The 15,289-nt window shown below is 38.7% G+C and overlaps 1 protein-coding gene across 9 annotated transcripts in view; it reads right to left on the bottom strand.

Annotated features, from left to right (window-relative positions):
- The window catches only part of chd6 (chromodomain helicase DNA binding protein 6), a 197,865-nt gene that overhangs the window by 114,293 nt on the left and 68,283 nt on the right, over positions 1 to 15,289 (bottom strand). For all 9 annotated transcript variants that reach the window (XM_029113752.2, XM_029113754.2, XM_029113753.2 and 6 more), the window contains 2 exons: positions 13,795 to 14,423; positions 13,079 to 13,238 (listed from right to left, as the gene is read on the bottom strand). In XM_029113752.2, the coding sequence (XP_028969585.2) occupies positions 13,079 to 13,238; positions 13,795 to 14,423 (789 nt within the window). The remainder of the gene's footprint in view (positions 1 to 13,078; positions 13,239 to 13,794; positions 14,424 to 15,289) is intronic.

Below are 15,289 nucleotides of genomic sequence, written 5' to 3'. Positions count from 1 at the left end.
CTCTCGATTTACCGGTCAATCTACGTTCCTACTCTCACCTATGGTCATGAGCTTTGGGTCATGAGCGAAAGGACAAGATCCCGGATACAGGCGGCCGAAATGAGCTTTCTTCGCAGGGTGGCTGGGCGATCCCTTAGAGATAGGGTGAGAAGCTCGGTCACCCGGGAGGAGCTCGGAGTAGAGCCGCTGCTCCTCCACATCGAGAGGGGTCAGCTGAGGTGGCTTGGGCATCTGTTTCGGATGCCTCTGGAACGCCTTCCTGGGAAGGTGTTCCGGTCCCGTCCCACCGGGAGGAGACCCCGGGGAAGACCTAGGACTCGCTGGAGGGACTATGTCTCCCGGCTGGCCTGGGAACGCCTCGGTGTCGCCCCGGAAGAGCTGGAGGAAGTGTCTGGGGAGAGGAAAGTCTGGGCATCTCTGCTTAGACTGCTGCCCCCGTGAGCCGGCCCCAGATGAAGCGGAAGAAGATGAATGAATGAAAGTTTCACTTTTTGAATGGAATTACTGAAATAAATTAACCTTTTGATGATATTCTAATTTTATGACCAGCACCTGTATAAAACGATAAAAACCAAAACAGGTGTTTTGTGAGTATCAATCTAACCGTTACAGTTTCTGACTTCTTGGTAAAGTTCTTAATTAACTGGAGATGCTACAGGGAGGCTGGAGTGTTAAAAATGTAAATATTATTTATATTAAATCAAATAATTTTCATAAATTACAAAATGACACATCTGTTTCCTCAACTGATAAACTGTCTATGGACAATGCTATGGATAGCATTCAATACTTCTGAGGCCTCTGGTGCAGATATTTCCTCACACTGTTATGACTTCTTAGACCCATTCTAAAAAATGTCAATTTTTTTGCCATTTTATCTTTTAATGTACCAATAAAGTTATTAGCTGAAATTCAATACAGTTTGATTGCAGCTATCCTTACATTTGCATGGTCCATGCATTAACTCTATGCAATTTCCTTGCACGAGCCAACAAAACATATCTAATGTTTGCTGCAATGCATACATCCTAGTTAACATAATAAGCTACATATGGTATTAAACAGGCTACTGTCTGCTGCTAATGTACAACTTATAACTTTGAAAATAAATAGAATAATTTATGCTCCATCCATTATGCTGACGGACTTTGGGCCAAACATCAATAGAACTTGATACGTTTACATATGGACATCAAACTAACACTGAGGGCGCTAACATTTCAACAGAGTTTTTCTAATCTCACTTTTGCCGGTCGGCCTGGACAGCGAGGTAACATGAATGTAAACTGTTATTTTTCAAATCTGCTAGCTGGCTAACTAGCTAGTAATGTTAGCTTGCAAATAGCTAAGTTAGCCAGCGCTATACATTTGATACATATATAAGGACTGTGTTTCGTGTAGGATTACACAAATTAACGTGTTGATAACCGAGTAAATATATATATAAGACAGGTGACTTATATGAATATGTTTACCTAAACTTAGTAAAAAACGACTGAAAGCTGACTAATCTAAATTAACTACACTTATGTTCGATGTCATCACCAAATGCAATCTGTGGTAGTTGAAAAAACGTCCATGTTTCCCACAGAGAATAATCTAAACCCACAGAGAATATAGTTTGATTATTGAGCTTTTTTTCTCCAAATCAGCCTTTGTAGTTACTCATTTTTAGAATTGTTTGGCTGAACACAAGCTTATCTTGTATTGTTTTTCTACCTCAGCGTAGGAGAGGCATCCCTGGAGCCATGGGATAAGGTACAGTACTATAACGTGTTAGCTGCAAACAACAATTTGCGTCATTTGTCATAAAACGTTAGGTAACTTTATTATTTATATTCATGATATAAAGTATGGAATTAGGTTTTCCACCAGGCCATGAATATTAATATGATCATGCTGCCTAGCATGCTGTCATGTTTTGACTTTTGGCATGTACACTAACTTATTTATGCAAACTATGCATGTTAGCTATGCTTGTATGGATCATTTCCCGTGTGTGTCAGTTAACTCACAGCGTCGAGAAATCTGATTATAACCAGAAAGATAATAGCACACACAGATAACAATACAGCTAGCACTAGACGCTACAGGGAAGTTATTTTAGTAAAGCACTACTCGAAGAACTGATGTTATATTGTTGATGTACAATTTTGTACAATTGTTGATGTACAATTTTATTATTAGCATTTGATGCTATAATGCTAATTTTGTACTTTTTTTTCTATCAGGCCTGACTGCACATATCCTTTCCAGTAGCCATTTGTCTGTGCCCCAATTCACAGACTTACACCCCATCTAGCGCTTGTGAGCCAAGGACCCTTTTTAGCAGTGAAGTAATTTGTTTCGCCCCAACACATTGTTAGAAGTTGACGGCCTTTTTCATTCACAGTTCATCTCTGTTTGTTTACATCCTGCGTTATCCCAACAACTAAACAGTTACCCTTTCAAAGAGTCGGCAGGATAGAGTAAAGCAAGGTTTGGACCCCATACTATGTGTAAAACCATTGATTTTGTGGTGTTTCTCATTTGATAGTTCATAGTGTTTCCCCTTTATGCTTGGTTGCAGTGTAGGCCATACAATATTGAGTGTAGAGTGCATAGTTTTACATTTGCATGCTTTATTAGCAAATGGGAGGGTAGCCACGTCTGGAAATGTGTTGTGCCCACATTGACCGGGGAAGGCAGTTGTGGAAGGAAGGCAGTTGTGGAGGTGGAACATGGCCCTTATGAATTGTTGTACGTTTCTTGTCTAGGACCCTTTGGTAATACAATGCATTTTTGTATCACTTGTCATGGTATTGGAGTTGTGTGCCGGGAATAAAGTAATCTGTGTGGTGAAGTCAAAGTTAATCTAAGGGAGTTCTTTTGACACATGTACATCTGATGTTGTGCACTTAAAAAATTGCCAATGCAGCTGCATGGCTAGATTTATGAGCTTGGCAATTTAACACTTCAAACAAATAAGGGTAAAAATCAAGACAGAATACCTGTTGCTATATCCCAAATCTCTAATATGATCTGGTCATACAAAACAAGCTAGATGTTTAAAAAGAAAATCATATTCAGAATGTAAATAATGACAGCATTAGAAAAGTACACTCACCTAAAGGATTCTAAGGAACACCTATTCAATTTCTCATTAATGCAATTATCTAATCAACCAATCACATGGCATTTGCTTCAATGCATTTAGGGGTGTGGTCCTGGTCAAGACAATCTCCTGAACTCCAAACTGAATGTCAGAATGGGAAAGAAAGGTGATTTAAGCAATTTTGAGTGTGGCATGGTTGTTGGTGCCAGACAGGCCGGTCTGAGTATTTCACGATCTGCTCAGTTACTGGGATTTTCACACACAACCATATCTAGGGTTTACAAAGAATGTTGTGAAAAGGGAAAAACATCCAGTATGCGGCAGTCCTGTGGGCGAGGAGAATGGGCCGACTGATTCAAGCTGATAGAAGAGCAACTTTGACTGAAATAACCACTCGTTACAACCGAGGTATGCAGCAAAGCATTTTTGAAGCCACAACATGCACAACCTTGAGGCAGATGGGCTACAACAGCAGAAGACCCCACCGGGTACCACTCATCTCCACTACAAATAGGAAAAGAGGCTACAATTTGCACGAGCTCACCAAAATTGGACAGTTGAAGACTGGAAGAATGTTGCCTGGTCTGATGAGTCTCGATTTCTGTTGAGACATTCAGATGGTGGAGTCGGAATTTGGCGTAAACAGAATGAGAACATGGATCCATCATGCCTTGTTACCACTGTGCAGGCTGGTGGTGGCGGTGGTGTAATGGTGTGGGGGATGTTTTCTTGGCACACTTTAGGCCCCTTAGTGCCAATTGGGCATCGTTTAAATGCCACGGCCTACCTGAGCATTATTTCTGACCATGTCCATCCCTTTATTACCACCATGTACCCATCCTCTAATGGCTACTTACAGCAGGATAATGCACTATGTCACAAAGCTTGAATCATTTCAAATTGGTTTCTTGAACATGACAATGAGTTCACTGTACTGAAATGGCCCCCACAGTCACCAGATCTCAACCATATAAAGCATCTTTGGGATGTGGTGGAACGGGAGCTTCGTGCCCTGGATGTGCACCCCACAAATCTCCATCAACTGCTAGATGCTATCCTATCAATATGGGCCAACATTTCTAAAGAATGCTTTCAGCACCTTGTTGAATCAATGCCACGTATAATTAAGGCAGTTCTGAAGGCGAAAGGGGGTCAAACACAGTATTAGTATGGTGTTCCTAATAATCCTTTAGGTGAGTGTATAATGTTGTCCAAGGTAGTATCCTGGATAATGTTTATTGCTTATATACAGTGGGGCTTGAAAGTTTGGGCACCCCAGGTAATTTTTTTTATTAATGTGCATAAAGAAGCCAAGAAAATATGGAAAAATCTCCAAAAGGCATCAAATGACAGATTAAACATTTTTATAATGTCACAAAAAGTAAGATTTTATTTCCATAATTTAAATTTTCAAAATAACAGAAAACAAAAAAAATGGCGTCTGCAAAAGTTTGGGCACCCTGCAGAGTTTATAGCATGCACCGCCCCCTTTGGAAAGCTGAGACCTGACAGTGCCATGGATTGTTCTCAATCATCGTCTGGGAAGACCAGGTGATGCCAATCTCAAAGGTTTTAAATGCCCAGACTCATCTGACCTTGCCCCAACAATCAGCACCATGGGTTCTTCTAAGCAGTTGTCTAGAAAACAGAAACTGAAAATAGTTGACACAAAGCAGGAGAAGGCTATAAGAAGATAGCAAAGCGTTTTCAGATGCCAATATCCTCTGTTCGGAATGTAATTAAGAAATGGCAGTCATCAGGAACAGTGGAAGTTAAAGCAAGATCTGGAAGACCAAGAAAAATATCAGACAGAACAGCTCGCAGGATTGTGAGAAAAGCAAGTCAAAACCCACGTTTGACTGCACGATCCATCCAGAAAGACCTGGCAGACACTGGAGTTGTGGTACACAATTCCACTATAAAGAGGTACTTGTACAAATGTGGTCTTCATAGAAGAGTCATCAGAAGAAAACCTCTTCTACGTCCTCACCACAAAAATCAGCGTTTGAAGTTTGCAAATGAACATATATGCCTGATGCATTGTGGAAACAAGTTCTGTGGACCGATGATGTTAAAATATAACTTATTGGCCAGAATGAGCAAAGGTACATTTGGAGAAGAAAGGGCACAGAATTTTATGAAAATAACCTCTGTCCAACTGTTAAGCATGGGGGTGGATCAATCATGCTTTGGGGTTGTATTGCAGCCAGTGGCACAGGGAACATTTCACGAGTAGAAGGAAAAATGTATTCAATAAAATTTCAGCAAATTTTGGAAGCTAACTTGATGCCATCTGTGAAAAAGCTGAAGTTAAAGAGAGGATGGCTTCTACAAATGGATAATGATCCTAAACACACCTCAAAATCCACGGTGGATAACATCAAGAGGCGTAAATCTATGGATAGACCTTAAAAGAGCAGTGCGTGACAGACAGCCCAGAAATCTCAAAGAACTGGATGACTTTTGTAAGGAAGAATGGACGAAGATACCTCAAACAAGAATTGAAAGACTCTTGGCTAGCTACAAAAAGCGTTTACAAGCTGTGATAGTTGCCAAAGGGGGCAGTAGAAGGTATTAACTCTGCAGGGTGCCCAAACTTTGCAGACGCCTTTTTTTTTTTCTGTTATTTTGAAAGTGTAAATGATGGAAATAAAATCTAACTTTTTTTGACATATAAGAAGAATCTGTCATTTGATGCCTTTTGGAGATTTTTCCATCTTTTCTTGGCTTCTTTATGCATATTAATACACATTTTTACCTGGGGTGCCCAAACTTTCGAGCCCCACTGTATCAATTCTATGGTTTTTTCTTGTTAGCTACACTCACCAACACAGGATAAACGACTAACCTTCACTTTTGCTGCACTTCTGCTAATGTCCACACTTGTAGTTTTCTTCTGCCCTTTTAATGCTCATCCATTAAAATGACACATGTTCTGAAACTGACAGTAACGTTGACAAACTATTTTACATTTAGAAACATTAGTAAGATTTCTATAAGTAAATCAAAACAATGTATTTGTTACTGTTAGCTGAGGTTTGAAATGACGTAGAGAAGTTTACTTCAGGGAATTGTAGTCGTATGCTATGTTGCTAATTTGCATGTACACTTTTGTAGGGGTATTTAAGCAAATATGTTGACATTCGTCACCTTATTCTGACAAGATTTAAATGGTTATCAAAACGGCAAGGTGGCATAAGTCTACACGAAAAACACATACCTCACTTGAAGCTATTATAAAATCCCTTATGGAAAACATGAATAGGGAAAATGCGAAACGAACCGGAAACTAGCCAGTATAGCGTTTTGCCGTTAGGTCTAATAAGAATTATGACGCATCGACTATTTCGGCCTACACAAACTCAGAGCTTGTGATTGGTCAATAAACCCGTCCTTCGATTGCGGGCTGAAATGAAATTGCGTTATCCCCAAAATACCTGGGAAAAGTTTACTCAATAGACCCTTTTTGTGTTAGTAAAGTGATGATGTATTTTATGGGCGGAGCTGAATTGGTGGCAGAAAGTGACAGGAACCTCTTCACAACAAATAGGAATATGGATAACCCGTACATCTTCTCCAATTATTTTGTAAAGAAAATGTCATTTCACAGATATGATATTACCGTATATCCCATTCATTCATTAAATGCTTGCCTAAATACTGATGTAAGCTAAACTACCTAAGTATGAGCAATTTGTTTTGTTTGCATGCTAATTCTGCTTACCCGCTAGCTAATGTTGTTAATGTTGGTCTATGGTGTTTACCATTGTGAAATAGCCTACTGAGAATGCCAGCTTTGTGGTTACTGCTGTTACTAATTTATCGTTATTTTATAACTACATCATTGATTTTGCCTGTGTGTGATAAACAGTGGACAAAAAATTCTGCATGATTTCATCAGTCCAGTCTGTCTGTTTAATGGCTTGTAACCATAAACGTCTCAATTTAGATTCAAAGAATTTAGATTCATTTTTATAAAATACAACAGTATTTTATAAAAATTAAGGCCATCTTTTTTTGCATTCCTATTCTGACATCTAATGGCACAACAATAATTTTTTTTGCCTAAGTGCGAGGATCTTGCCCATTTCCCTACACTTGTTCCTGCAGTTTTCTAGCACCAAAACTGTGCCCGGCCTAGTGCATTCTTAGTAAAAATAAGTATAGTAAAACCATATAGGGTTCCTCGATTTGTCCTAAAAATGTAACCTTGTTTCATTAACTCTTTGCAGAGGGTTCAACATAGATTTCTTCAAAGAAATCCCTGTATATGGTTCTAAAGGGTTCTACCAAGAACCATTTTATAATCTAAAGGTGTATCAATCTGCCTTAAATTATCTTACATCAGGAGCATGGTCTTTGCACTGTACCCACTTGAACAAAATGTTTTGAAATCATCCAGTTTTCCTTACCAAGTAGGCCAAGGTCCCTGCTTCACATAAAAAAGGTAGTCTACATTATATTAAAATTAATTAAATTATATGATTATGTAAAATTAGGATCTATATATAATTAATGATATTATGTACAATAATTATATACTTTAAATTAAATTAAACATACATACATTTTTGTATAAAGAAATAAAACTTTCACATCCAGAAATCTAGAACATTGAAAGGTGTTCACCGTTTTGCTGATTGATCACAGTTATTGATGGGTACAGACCAGATTTTATAAACAAAACTGTCTGAATTTTGGGCAGTATGGTGTGTACTCACTTTTGTTGCCAGCAGTTTAAACATGAATTGCTGTGTGTGGAGTTATTTTGAGGGGAAAGCAAATGTACACTGTTATACAAGCTGTACACTCACTACTTTACATTGTAGCAAAGTGTAATTTCTTCAGTGTTGTCACATGAAAAGATATACTCAAATATTTACAAAAATGTGAGGGGTGTACTCACTTTTGTGAGATACTGTATGTACCAGTTTTGAATATAGGAGTTAATTTGGCCTATTCATCTTGGTAAATTTGTTCCAGGATTTGTACAGGTTGGTTGGACAACACGTGTGGACCACAAATAGTGCCACAGATTCTCACAGGGATTGAGGATATTGTCTGGACCAACTTTCCACAGGATTATTGTCCTGCGGAAAGTTACATTTGTTCCCAAGCTACAGAAGCTGTTTCTCTTGCAATATTTCCAACATTAATGGTTAACAAGTATTTGCAAATGGTAAGGTAACTATGTCCTTGTTAAGACAATTTCTTTTATCTGTGTAAACAGGGAGCTTCCACAGCAAAGGGGTTGAATACTTATGCAACCAACAAATTGTCAAATCGTATAATTTACTGCTGGACTCTACAAACATATCCCTGTCTTCTGGTCTGACTCTTTACGAATACAAAGTCACCAACGAATTCTGGTTCCAAAGTTATTTGGGATCAAAATGGGCATGAGTTTTTTCCAAAAACAATAACATTCTTATTTTCAACATTTGATATGTCGTCTTTGTACAATGTTTTTGTACTATGAATTCTGTTGTTGTTTACATTTTACGCAGCATCCCAACTGTTTAGAAACAAGGTTGTAGTTCAAATTATATTTAACTCCAAAAGCTTACATTTGTGGTTTAGTGACAGCAGGGGCTATCTTTAGGCAACTATCCAAATAACATTTTGCCATGGAGATCCCAAAATGTAACCAAGTGGAATAAACATATATAATATGGATTTTGCATTTTTCACTTTGGTTTTGTAAATAAAGTTGTAGGACCTATGTAGCTTTCTCAAAAAGGAACTGGAAAATTATTTGATATAAAAAAGTGCCTTTAGTATTATTGTGCATAAAAGCAGATTCTACTAAACTTAAGTTTTCCATAAAACATAGGGGAAAATGTACTTATTTCAATTACTTACTGCCTTGCCTTTGTATCCAAAGGATGGGGACAAAAATGATTAATTCCTATTTTATTGTTTGGGGGACAAAAACTCTTTGGTCATTTTCCAATACCATACTATGCTTACCCTTACCATTGTAAATCGGCCTATGAGTGTCCCACAGCGGAACCAAAACCAACTCCTTGTTCCAGGAGTTTCTTAAGGAATTTACTGCCGAATTACCTCTCAATCTCAACAGGCTTGAATAATGGTCTGAGTAGTTTTCTAGACCGAACATGCCTGGTTACAAGTGGCAGCTAGCATTCAGACCAAGTTATTTACATTCAATGCATAGCCTTTTGCACTTACTGTAGCCTATGTGTAGGCTACTCTGGATAGGTATTGCCAGCTAAAAAGGTTATTTTGTAATGAATATCACCTAATCAATCCATTATATATTTTCATAATTTACACTAACATATGTTATGCTATTACATCTGTTTTTATCAATATATTTCAATAATGAATTGGCCTATGCTTGAAATCAACTCATCCATTTATTGATCAAGAAATAGATCTGGAAGAGCATGTGCAACATGAGTTAAATGTAAACAATATCATAGGACATGGATATCTGTAAAACTACCAGAATTTTGCTGATGGGCTAACAAAGTTTGCAGTGCCTTTGTTCTCCATGAGAAAAAAAAAAAAGGCTGTAAAATAAAACACATTTTTATCAGCTTCTTGGAGAAATGTGAAGATTTTCAAGAAATGATCTGAAACATTATGAAGTTATGGAGGGTACTCCAAAATTCGTAAATTCTGAAGGGTGAGTCCCCAATGTTGTCAGGTCCTGGCTGGGGGCCTCTAGGCATCTCTATGCACATGGGGGCCACAGTCAGGGCCTGACTGCAGAGGTGCCTCTAGGCATGCTGCTATTTTGGTTGGCCCCTAATAGAGGCAGCTGCTCGACATTGCCTCTAATTGAAGACCATTTTTAAGTTCCCATTTGAGTTCTTTAATTTATGAATCATGGTTTGTGGCTCTGTTTGCCTCTACTTTTGTTGTTTTCTGTTCAGTCATTTCAGGTCTCTCAAGAAATGTTTGATTAGGTTTAAGTCTGGGTTCAGTCAGGGCCGCTGAAGTACATTCACAGACTGGGGCTCTGTCAGATTGACCATCTGGTTCTTGTTCATCTTCCCTGATCAAGGCCCTACTCCCATGATTGCTCATTTTAACCAAGCGGCCAAATCTAGGAAGAGTGTTAGTAGTTCCAAATAGGAATGTGCATTGGACCATATTTTACTATCCGTATAGTATGTGTTGTTATTCAAATAGTATTTTTTAAAACAACCGATACCACATGAGCTCTACTACATAATGCACGAAGGACAGGGTGTTATTCTCATCTAATATCGGCTCAATGACCGTGTGAAAAAAAAGTGACTGCGTTTTTGGAGGAAGCTGTGTGGTTGATACGCAAAACTACAGAACAAGAAGACAATATTAATCAACACACAACATTGAGATTATTGGATGGAAGAGTCTTGAAGCTAGATGGCTAAGCTAGCCAGCTATTATGCCATTTGCTTTACTCACTGTTTTCTGCACTCTCAACCACCTTTCAATTCCACAGCTGAACTTTACGTAGCGTTTTATGGCCAAATATTTTTCTGGAGGTAATTTTAATTCAGTATATATATTCCATCTTCCCTTGAATTAGTTTACTTTCCTCCACTTCCTATCAGTAGACTAATAAGTATATATTGCGTCATTCTGACTGACTGGGCCCGACCACACTACTACCACTTTGATGAGTTACCATATGTCATGGTATATCGTCATGTGTGTAAAAGTTTGGAAAAGTATTTAATAAAATAACATTCTAGTCTATTTATTTAAACCAAAAAAATATTACATATACTATGTATATACACATACATTAAAAAGGGGGTTAATTGAATACACACACGTATTCGAATACTAAATACATTTTGAGTATGTTCAACTATCCGTGCCCATCCCTAGTTCCAAACTACTTCCATTTAAGAATGACAGAGGCCACTGTGTTCTTGGGGACTTTCAATGCTGCAGAATTTCTTTTGGCACCCTTCCCCAGATCTGGGAGTCGACACAATCTTGTCTTGGTGCTCTACTGACAATTCCTTTGACCTAATAGCTTTTCTCTGACATCCATTGTAAACTGTTCGACCTTACATAGAAAGGTGTGTGCCTTTCTAAATCTTGTCCAATCAACTTGATTTAGTATCAACTTTTCCCCTGTTTTTCATATTTGCAAAAAATAAATAAAAAAATGTTTTTCCACTGTCATTATGGAGTATTGCACATAGATTGAAAAAACAAATATATATTTCTTAGAATAAGGCTATAATGTAACAACATTTTTTTTTTTATCAAAGGGTCTGAATACTATCAAATAGTGATGGCCATTCAAGGCTTCATTAGCGTTATTTTAGAAGCAGGATAATATGCTGGCAGCACTAAGATTTTCTTTATGACAATAAAAGCCATATTTGAAATGTAGTAGGCAATATAGTTAATCTAGTCTGTGAAAAAGAACAGTGGAACATGAAATGCACAGACTAGATTAACTATTTTACCTTATATTTCAATGATGGCTTTTACTTTGAACATTTTTATCGGAGTTAGTACTGCTAGCATAATATCCTGCTGCTAGACGAACAGTAAAGAAGGCTCGAATGGCCATAACTACTTTCCAAATGCACTGTATCTTATCTACCTAGCATATTAGCATACATGATTTAACTGGTTTCTAAAGAGCTTTTTAGGTAGCCATGTTCAGAGGTTAAAAATGGGCCAGAACCCACAGTCTTCTGAACAATGTGCTGGGGGCTACAACCAAAAACGGGAAAATGCATGAAACGGCCTCTATTCCAATACAGTGAAAGTAGAATCAGATGCTGTTTGTAGACACTCGAAAATGCTAGCTAATGCATTAATAATAATGTAAAAAGTGTATCCATTTTAGGTTTTTAAGATTTCCAAAGTAAAAACCATACAAAACTCAGTATCCTAATGTTTTGTGATAGCACACCATGTTATATGCTTAGCAAGTGGGTTTATACATTTTAAGCTCTGCTTTATGGATTGAACAGATTTCAAAGCCTGCCCTCTGGAAAAAAACATGGTGAGTGTGTGTGTGCTGGGGGTGGCTAAGTTAGGCTTTCAACTTTCTTTTTTAAAGTTGTAACATTGAATGAGCAAGTTGGAGTTCCAAAAATAGGGTAGTACATCAGCAGTTTTCCTATTGTCATGTCCGTCATTGCAGACCGAATATGAGTAGCTAGAGATCTTTACAGTCAAATCAGGGAGGCCCAACAAGCGCATTTACAGGTATTTCTTTAATTTCATAGATTACTTCTTTGCACTTATGATATTGCTACATCGATTTCAGCTCACCAATTTTGGATCTCTGGGAACTATACCTGATGCTTGCAGTCTAACGAAATTAATGGCTTTTGTTATTAGCAAATGTATTTGACCAAAGGCTATTTACTCCCTTCACGTCACATGCTAATCAATATTACTGAATATATTAAAATAGATATTAATCACACACATCATACATGCTACTGTATTAACTACAACAAAACTGCGTCAATGTCAGAAAAACTGTCAAATGTCAGAGATCTAATGGGCGTCCAATCAGAATTTATTTTTCAAAAAAGGTGCTCCAGCAAGTCTGATGTGCTACTGACTCTCAAACTGTGCTGTGTAGAATTAAGGATTTACTTAACATCAGGGCACAATGGCCCGGCAGCAGAATGGGAAACCTTGAACTAGCCCACGGCAACTAACCTTTTTAGATCATTTATTTTTGTTCTAATGTTTGAGTCACTCCAGTGTCACACAAACACAAAATATGGCAACAGAAAATGCATAAAATGACCTTTAAAACAACATCAATAGGTTCTTTCCACTCCATGGCAAAATGTGTAGAATTAAGGGGATGTTTCCCAGGGATGGAAGGAGAACCCTGAGTGAAATAGTTTTCAAACCTATTCAGATATTACTCCTGGCCATTACTACAGATTTATTATTTTTTTCTAACTTGCAGATACTTTCCCTTTAGTAGAGAACAATAGGGTGCACCTTTACAGAATTTAGTTGGTTCCTCACCGTGCTGTCAAGAGGGTCGATGCTCTCCTCTCCTCCCACAGCCAGCGCAGACAGAGAGGCCGCATCATCACTCTCTCCGGCCTCCTGGAGGACTGCCTCGCATTTCCTCTTGCCCTTTTTCTTCTTCTCCACTGGGACCGGCCCTTGGAGGACCTGCTCTCTGTAGACATACAAGTTGGAACCATAGAAGTTCTGAAGAATGTATATTCTAGTTTGTATATCTGTGGCTTGAACCACAAAGTGTTCTAAATCACAACTGCAGATTGCAGAGTACAGCAGACAATACCATGGATATGTGATGTTATTTTTTTTAAGGCTCTGTAATTTGTTTTCTATCATAAGCTTTTTTGGTAAGAGGGCAGAGGTTTAAACATTTTCCCCATAGTATTAAAATCTCAAATCCGGCCATGCTGCAGAGTGATTAGACAAAAGCCTCCCCCTTGGCTGCGGAAATGCCAACCAGACCTAATCATTTTGCTAAATATTTAGCAGCAGACAAATATTATCTCTCTACTCCCACGACATCAGCAACTAAAAGGACATGGCGCATCCCTGGGAAATCTCACCTTTGGGTAGAACCTAATGCAGTTACAGCAGTGCTTATGACATGCAAAGAGTTTAAGTTGTAACCCACCTAATTATGCCACACTAGATAAACATGTCTCTAACAAAGTAAGAGATCATGGTGAACTCATTAGAGATAAAAAGCCCCTCACCTGGGTTTGCGGCCCCTCTGTTTGGGAGGAGTGGGGGCATTCTTACATTCTGTGGGGGCCGGGGGTAGGGCTTGCACTTGGCCCTTGGGTTTAGGCTTTCTCCCTCTTTTCACTTCTCTTGGCGCCTCTTTGGGTGCTTTTATCTCCTTCACTTTGACCTCTTTCACCACCTTGACTATATTGACCTCCTTTGCCTTCTTGACCTCCTTTGCCTTCTTGGGCTCCTTGGACTTGCGTGGGAGCAGCTCCTTCTCCTCTTTCAGCTCCCTCTTTTTCTTTGGTTTGGTGTCCTCCGAGCCCCTATGCTGCCAGGCACCGCCCAGCTCGCCCCTCTTGTCTTTTTTCTTTCGCTTCTTCTTTGCCCGTCGCCCGCCCCCTCCGTCGTCCTCCTCATTGTTGAGGGGTGACGAGGGGGCACAGGGGCTGAGGCTGCCCGAGCTGGTGCCCGCCTCACCCACCCTGTGGTGCTTGGCGTGGGCCATGCAGTGATTGGTCTGCCCGCCACAGAGGACACGGATCTGGTCTTTGGAGCCCAGGGGTCCGCTGGGAAATGGAGTTTGTGCATTTTGGTCACTGGCAGTAGAGGCTGCTATAGCTGGAGTGTGCTTTAGTAAGTGGGCGGCGGACATCTGTAAGAGTACAACACAGGTTTAAATCAAAGACAGACCATTTCCACTATGTTGTAGGCTTTGTGTTAATGACTCAGTGAAGATACCAAAAGATAGTAAAGTGATTATTTAGAATCATTGATTATTTAGAATCATTGATTATTTAGAATCATTGATTATTTAGAATCATTGATTATTTAGAATCATAACATTATACATTAGTTCTAGAAAAACAACATCTAAGAATTTATTTCTGGACGTTCTTTGAGAGTAATTATTTTCAATGAAATTCAACAGTGACATAAATCATTATGTTTAAAGTTGAAGGTTAAGCTTGCAAATCCTCGTGAGATATTTAACACCATTCTCAATATTCCTTTACGTTTCATCATTTCAACATTTCTCTGAGTTTCAATGTTCCTCTGTCCCTTGCTGAAATGCACATATCTGTCATAACGCATATACAGTGAGGGAAACATTATTTGATCCCCTGCAGATTTTGTACGTTTGCTCACTGACAAAGATTTTAATGGTAGGTTTATTTGAACAGTCAGAGACAGAATAACAACAAAAAAATCTAGAAAATGTCCCCTTAGCAGAAAAACACCCCCAAAGAATAATGTTTCCACCTCCATGTTTGACGGTGGGAATGGTGTTCTTGGGGTCATAGGCAGCATTCCTAATCTCAGCTCGTTACATGTAAAAAAGACCTGGGAGCCAGAAATCTTTCTGATTGAGAGGGGATCAAATACTTATTTCACTCATTAAAATGCAAATCAATTTATAACATTTTTGACATGTGTTTTTCTGGATTATTCTGTCTCCCACTGTTCAAATAAACCTACCATTAAAATTATAGACTGATAATTTCTTAGTCAGTGGGCAAA

This window comes from Esox lucius, chromosome 17, assembly GCF_011004845.1.
Source record: "Esox lucius isolate fEsoLuc1 chromosome 17, fEsoLuc1.pri, whole genome shotgun sequence".
NCBI classification, from domain to species: Eukaryota; Metazoa; Chordata; class Actinopteri; order Esociformes; family Esocidae; genus Esox; species Esox lucius.
Note: the sequence above shows the minus strand (reverse complement) of the source record. Positions and strands in the feature narration are given on the sequence as shown.